We start from the raw sequence: 7,367 nt of genomic DNA, 5'->3' as shown, positions 1-7,367 counted from the left end.
TCCATCTCCCGGTTCAAGGCATCTATTAGCTTTCTAAGTTGCTTTCCTGTTCATCGGTCAGGGTTCTAAGTGTTAGACCTACCTGCATTCTTACCACGGATTCACTTTCCTGGGCACGAGCCTCACTAGGCGATACACCCACACACGTTCTTATGACGGATTCACTTTCCCGTGCCTGAGCCTCACTAGGCGTTACACCCACGCGCGTTCTTAGCACGGATTCACTTTCCCATGCCCGAGCCTCACTAGGCGTTACACCCATGCGCATTCTTACCACGGATTCACTTTCCAGTGCCCGAGCCTCACTAGGCGTTACACCCGCGCGCGTTCTTAGCACGGATTCACTTTCCCATGCCCGAGCCTCACTAGGCGTTACACTCACGCGCGTTCTTAGCACGGATTCACTTTCCCGTGCCCGAGCCTCACTAGGCATTACACTCACGCGCGTTCTTAGCACGGATTCACTTTCCAGTGCCCGAGCCTCACTAGGCGTTACACCCACGTGCGTTCTTAGCACGGATTCACTTTCCCGTGCCCGAGCCTCACTAGGCGTTACACTCACACGCGTTCTTAGCACGGATTCACTTTCCCATGCCCGAGCCTCACTAGGCGTTGCACCCACGCGCATTCTTACCACGGATTCACTTTCCAGTGCCCGAGCCTCACTAGGTGTTACACACATGTATGCTTTTTTCACGGATTCACTTTCCAGTGTCCAGCTGATCACCCGTGTCCTGTTTTTCCTGCTCTTTTTTCTTTTGACGTCATGTTTTTAATTTGAGTGGCCTTGCTGAGGGTTGGAGCCCAGCTGTGTTAGAATCCTCACTCAGGCAGGGGTGAGGGCTGGTGGGAGACATTTCTGTCTGAATGATACCATTAGTTACTGACAGGCTATTCCAAACCCTTTCCTTTGTTTGGAATCGGATGCCATGAGAAACCGTGTGAGGAGAGCCCAGTGAGCTCTGCCCTCCACCCTTCCTCTGCCTGTGTCCAGCTCATGGCAGGGCCTGGCACCCCCACGTCCAGATTCATAGGAAATCTGCATCATGACAATCCTGCAGCCAGGGAAGGTGAGTCAGGCGCCCAAGGGACCCCATCTCCCTGAGAGGCCTTACTCCACACATTAGAACTTCAGTCGCGTGGGTGAGGACAGACGCAGCCCCCTTGGGAGAAACCAGTGTGCAGGTAATTAAGAAATGATTCACTTGGTTCTCTCCCAGGTGAGAAAGTTGTTTTTTTTTTTTAAACTAACTTTATTCTTATTCAAGTGGTTTCATTTTTTTCTCTGAACTTGGACTATCCTAACTGCGAGTTAGCAGATGGGAGTTTTATATAACAGCAAACTTGCACTCTTAGGATACTCCTGTAAGATTATATCAGAATTCATAAGTTCTCCGATTTTTAGATGTTTGAACAGAATCTTCAAGTTGCTGCTCAGATAAGTGAAGATTTGAAAACAAAGGTACTAGTTTTGTGTCTTCAGCAAATGAATTCCTTCCTAAGCAGGTACGTCTTTTTGCCAGTGTGCTGATTTACAAATTGAACGTTTTTAAACATTAAAAGCAAAAATGTCTTGATCCTACTATGCTTGTTATATATTAAAAACAAAAAAGCCTATGGATTCCCCACATGTCTCCTCCTTGTGTTCTTTAGAGACGCAAAGCGATGGAGTGGAGCTTTTGCTCCATCTGCCCCTTGAGTGGACCACATGCCCCTTTGGGCTCCCAGAGCTATGGGTTGTGATGTCCTTAGTGATGTGCCGGATGACGTCAACTCTGTTGGAGTCAGCCTTCTCCTGTCACCTGTTCTGAACTTCCTGGGGGTGGGGATAGCAACTCCCAGTGCAGTGCCCACTTCGAAGTGGGGAGGGTGCCCTTGGTGGAAGGGTTCCAGGCAGCCTGGAACATGACCTGGCATGTTCCCCTCCCCATGAGTTTTTGATGATGATTTTCAAATCTGTGTAGATATGAAAAAAATGGGTTAAAAAACTGGGTTCACCCATCGTGCAGTCCACAAGCTGTCCCCTCCAAAGCCCCCTTGCCTGATCTGTTCTCCCCTGCCCATTCTGCTCGTTCTCTGCTGAAGTACCTTAAGGCAAACCCCAGGCACTGTGGCGTGGTCTCGCGACCCTCTCCAGCCGCTACCATGCCATCAAGTCAGAGGCACATGCACAGTGACTCCATGGGGTCATCCAAAGCTGAGTCTGCATTTGGGTTTTATCTCAAGTATGTCTTTTCATAGCTGTCACACAGATTGGACTGCATTGCATGAGGGCTTAGGGTTCCTAGGCCTCTGGTTCAGTAGAACAGCCCCTTCCTTCGTAAGCCGCTGGCTTGTAGATCTCTGTAGAGAGATGTCCCTCGGCCTCATCCTTAGTCTGCCGTCAGCCCCAAGCCAGACGTTGTCTCTGCAGGCTTGGATCCCACTTACTGGCAAGTGTGCCGCCACAATGTGGCACATCAGGATACGTGGCAGCCGTAGGTCCTGTCCTGGGGGCTTAGGTACTACAGCCACGCCACCCACTCAGAGTTCCCTTCTGCCATCCATCCATGGGGTCATGGCCAAGTCCCCGCTGGCCCTCCATCCACAGCCGAGTCTCCACTGGCCCTCCATCCATGGCCTAGCCAAGTCTTAGCCAAGTTCCCACAGGCTGCCTATCCACAGGGGTCATGGCCAAGTCCCTATAGGCTGTCTGTCCATGGGACTTTTGGCCTGAGAGTTTGTTTCTTCAGGGGTAAGTGTTATTTATGAGGTTAGATTCTTCTATAAAGAGAATGTTCCCTGGTCACCCTCAGCTTTTTGATTACCTGAACCACACTTTGGACAGCAATGCGAAGTTATTTCCCTTTAATTGGCAGTTTTCACTTTGCTCCTTAAAACTAGAAACGGTTTTTGTTGTACAATTCTTTCACTTGCATACGTGCTTGAGAATCTCCACAATCAGTTTAAAAAGAGTGTGTTGCTATTGCAGTAGTTTGTGTTCCTGAGATTTCAAGTGTCTATTTTTAATTGGATTACTTCAGGGACAGTTTCTGAGAGGGACATTTTCCCTGACATGTGATGATGTTCCTGACACTATGAGTTTCTAGGTGAATTGTATAGTAAATAAAATAATGCTTTTCCAATTTCTCACAATCAAATATGTTGTATATTTTTACAGTCAGCCTCTGAACCATATTTTTTCTTTTTCCTTTTTTCAGTTACTTTTTATCAACTCCTCAACATTTTTATATTTTTTAATTGTTTTTAAGAGACAGGGTCTCATGAGGTTGCCCATGCTGGAGCGCAGTGGTGGCTCACTAGCTCACTCCTGGGCTCAAGCGGTCCTCCTGCCTCAGCCGCCTAATGAGCCATATTTTAAAGCCTCAGGTGAAATTATTTTTTAATAATACATTTAAAGTGATCAACCTCTCTGTCCTTCCATTAATGTGGATCATCTAAAGATTGTTTTATTTTTAGAGGCTCACCCTGTCAGATATTAGTGATGTGAAATTTCAGGCCGGGCACGATGTCAGCGTGGTGTTGGCCTTAGTGCTGTCTGACAGGAGTCTGTCTGTCCTCAGATATAAAGATGAAGCGCAGCTGTATAAAGAAGAGCACCTGAGGAATCGGCAGCACCCGCAGTGCTACGTCCAGTACATGATCGCCATCATCAACAACTGCCAGACTTTCAAGTGAGCCGGCCGGGCGCCGCGGCGGGAGAATGGTGGGGGGGGCGGGCCCAGCTGCTGTGTTGAACCTGAACTATTTCCTTGCAGAGAATCCATAGTCAGTTTAAAAAGAAAGTATTTAAAGAATGATGTGGAAGAGGGTGTGTCTCTGAGCCAACCAAACATGGACGGGATTTTAGACACCATCGCAAAGGAGGGCTGCAGTGGCTTGCTGGAGGAGGTCTTCCTGGACCTGGAGGTGTGCCTGGCTCTTTCCTCCTGCCGTTTCTGGGGCCGACGCATGGGGCTTCCTCACTGCCGTCTGGGACATGGGCTATAAACTACCGTGTGGATGCCATCCTGGGAGCTGTGCCCTTGCATTCAGGTTAAGTCGCTTAAGCACCTCCATTTTCCATGACGCTGCGTGCTTCCTATGATGCAGGTCCTTCTTATGCACACAACTCAGTAGATTCATCCAGTAAGTATTAAGGACATCAGACAATTTAGTGGATTACAAAATAGAAACAAACATGTAGGGACCTGTCAAAAAGCCAAATTGAGAGTGCGCGCACACACACACCCCTCACCTCACATAGATCTGTTCGCTTTCAAATACAAACACACACACGAACAAAAATCATTAATAAAATGAATTTAACAGTGTATCAAAGGCAAAACCTACCATGAAATGTAGTGATTATTTCAGAAATGCAAAGATGGTTTAGCATGATTTAGATATGTTGGCAGAAGTCAGAATGTATTTTAAAAATAAGGCCATGGCCATCTGGGGATACTGCTGGAAAGGGGTTCCTGGGATAGGTGGTGGGATTGGTTGCTGGCTTCATCAGCGTCTGGCTGTGCAGGAGAACAGAAATGCGGTTGGAAGTGCCACCAAAGTGGCAGACACTTATACTTTTCACAAAATGACTTAGAAAGCAAGAAGGAAATATTTACATTTGAAATTATTTCAGAATTTAAAAAGAAAATATAGAAAAATGGACAAAGGACATGAACGGCCACTTCATAGAAACAGCAACACCAGTGTCCTCAAGATGAAACTAGATGCCCAACCTTATCGTCAAAGAATGACGGCTGAACAGGGTCTGCCACTCAGTGGGACGGCAGGAACCAAAGACATGGGTGCCACTTGGGGCTGTGGAGGGTGCGGGAGAAAGGGGCTTTTTATATTCTCTGTTGGCCTGAACTGGTTTGGGTTTTGGAGGGCAGTTTGGAAATACAACCATAGGAGTTTTAGTTTTTATACTTTTTGACTGAAAAAGTCAACTTTAAGGAATTTCATCAGAATTATACAGATTCACTGTTGCATTATCATTGCAACATGTGAAAAAAATTTAAATGTCCGTCAGAGAATTGGGCAAATAAATGTGATAAGTATATGTAGCCATTAAAGGTAAAATGCATCCATGCACAGATACTTCCATCTTTAACACGTCATTTTGTGAAGCCATCATAGAAATTATAGTATAAATTTCCTTTACTTAAAGTACACATTTGCAGATTATATAATTGAATTTTTACCTGAGTACACATGCTGTTGTAATTGCAAAAGCAGCGCGAAGACGCTCGGAAGTGCCTGTCCACGCGCGCGCTCCACCTCGTGGGACGTTGAGGTGGTGAGTTCTACGATCTGTTTCTGCTTTTCAGCAACATCTGAATGAATTGATGACGAAGAAATGGCTATTGGGATCAAACGCCGTAGACATTATCTGTGTCACCGTGGAAGACTATTTCAACGACTTTGCCAAAATTAAAAAGCTGTATAAGAAGGTAAGAAGCTGGGACCTAGTCCCCTAGCCACCTTCACGCTAGGGCTCACCTCGCACCCTGCTCAGAATTCAGCACCCAGCGAGTCCCTCCGTGAAAATGAAGAGTCTCTTGTCCTGTCAGCCCAAGGGAGGCAAGAGGCCTGCGGATACTGCCTCCCTGGTTCGGGGCTCCGTGGCGCACACTTGAGGTGGAGGGAGCCGTGGTTCCTGGACAGGCCCCCGTGACCCATCTTAGCTTCTTACCCTCCTCTCACTCTGTGCTGCCCCAGGGGTTTCTTTTCCACCACGGGTCCAGGTTCTCTTTCCTCCAGAGTGCCTGCCAGTGTTCCAGGCACTGCGGTCATTATCAAAGGGCGGCAGCAGCCACCAACACCGGCCCTGTCTGTGGGCCGAGTGCCGCTGTACGGCCCGTGACTCACGCCCGCCTGCTAGGCCTGGAGCTGGCCTGCTGCAGGGTCCCAGTCGTGGTCACTGTTCCCACACCGAGCTCCTGCTCCTCCTCTGTGGTGAGATGGCCACAGCTGAGGCAGGGCAAGGAGGAGTGGACTCACAGCCTCCGGGGAGCCGCTGGGAGCCGTGGCCTGGGTTTACATGAAAGCGCTCGTGGTGCTAGAGCTGTGGAGCCTGTGGCCCACTGCATGTTTCTCTCCAGAGGATGACGGCCGAGGCACACCGGCGTGTGGTGGTGGAGTACCTGCGGGCCGTCATGCAGAAGCGCATTTCCTTCCGGAGCCCCGAGGAGCGCAAGGAGGGTGCAGAGAAGATGGTCAGAGAGGCGGAGCAGCTGCGCTTCCTGTTCCGGAAGCTGGCGTCCGTGAGTGTCGCCCCAGTGCTGGTGTGGAGAAGGGATTTCAGCCTCCGCCCTGGGACTTTGAGGCCAGCAGATCAGAGTCCATCTTGTGTTTGTCCGGCGGGGAGCCTAAGTCCAGATGCTGCCCGACCTTGTGGTCGGACACGAATGACCGGGGGAGGCGGGGGCAGACGCGCTCGCAGTGCTCGGTGCCAGGCTTCCAGCTGCCCACAGCTCCCTGCTGGTCACCTCCCACTGACTCGCTGCTCACCCCAGGCCCCTGTCCCATCACCAAGGTTTCAGAATCAATCCTGAGGGTCAGGGGAAGAGGGAGGTGCCCAGTCAGGAAGGGGCTCAGCCAGAATCCAGCCGCCCCAGTGGGGAGGACAGCCGAGGTGGTTCCTCACGTTCCTGCTGCCTGCCAGGGCTTTGGGGAAGACGTGGACGGGTACTGCGACACCATCGTCGCCGTGGCCGAAGTGATCAAGCTGACAGATCCTTCTCTGCTCTACCTGGAAGTCTCCACTCTGGTCAGCAAGTATCCAGACATCAGGTAGGGGATGCATGCCTGCCTTGGAACCCTGGAGAGGAACGGGGGGTCCTTCCTCCTGTCGCTGGGCGGGTGGAGGGTCATGGCTCACAAGGTCAGCCCTGCAGCAGGGCAGGCATTCAGGCGCAGCACAGCGGGGCATGTGTGAGGAGCAGAGCGGCATTGTGCTGCCTCCCAGCCAGCCTGGGCTGCTTGTGGGTGGGCGGAGCTCCGGGACACACCCAGGCCGGGCAGCAGGGCCGTGGTGCAGTGGGGCAGGGCTGTGACTCTGCTGTGTCTGGTGGGGGAGGCTTGGCCTGTGCGGGGCCAGTTAAGGAAGTCTCCTCTGTGCTTATGGTGGACTCAGGAGGGTCCGAGTGCCGCTTGGACAGGACAGGATGCCCTCCGAGGACGTGATTGCAGGGAGTCCCAGTGCCAGGCCCAGGGAAGAGGGCCCATGCATGCCCTCACCTGACATACTGGCACCAGGGCCCAGGGAAGGGGACCCACAGCACACCCTCAACCACCATGCTGGCTCTAGAGAAGGGAACCCACACACACCCACACCTGCCATGCTGGCCCCAGGGAAGGGGGCCCACACACACCCCCAC

The 7,367-nt window shown here is 51.0% G+C and overlaps 1 protein-coding gene and 1 long non-coding RNA gene across 5 annotated transcripts in view; both read left to right on the top strand.

The window, feature by feature from the left end:
- EXOC3 (exocyst complex component 3) overlaps positions 1-7,367 on the top strand; it is a 28,148-nt gene that overhangs the window by 19,311 nt on the left and 1,470 nt on the right. For all 4 annotated transcript variants that reach the window (XM_032279190.1, XM_032279187.1, XM_032279188.1 and 1 more), the window contains exons 7-12: positions 1,406-1,506; positions 3,564-3,674; positions 3,759-3,909; positions 5,316-5,438; positions 6,090-6,251; positions 6,653-6,780. In XM_032279190.1, the coding sequence (XP_032135081.1) occupies positions 1,406-1,506; positions 3,564-3,674; positions 3,759-3,909; positions 5,316-5,438; positions 6,090-6,251; positions 6,653-6,780 (776 nt within the window). The remainder of the gene's footprint in view (positions 1-1,405; positions 1,507-3,563; positions 3,675-3,758; positions 3,910-5,315; positions 5,439-6,089; positions 6,252-6,652; positions 6,781-7,367) is intronic.
- On the top strand, positions 16-640 carry LOC116552431. The gene is made up of 2 exons (XR_004269375.1): positions 16-69; positions 190-640. It is a non-coding gene; the product is annotated as an uncharacterized LOC116552431 (long non-coding RNA).

This window comes from Sapajus apella, unplaced genomic scaffold (assembly GCF_009761245.1).
Source record: "Sapajus apella isolate SASKATOON/1434 unplaced genomic scaffold, GSC_monkey_1.0 scaffold11, whole genome shotgun sequence".
Lineage (NCBI taxonomy): Eukaryota > Metazoa > Chordata > Mammalia > Primates > Cebidae > Sapajus > Sapajus apella.
Note: the sequence above shows the minus strand (reverse complement) of the source record. Positions and strands in the feature narration are given on the sequence as shown.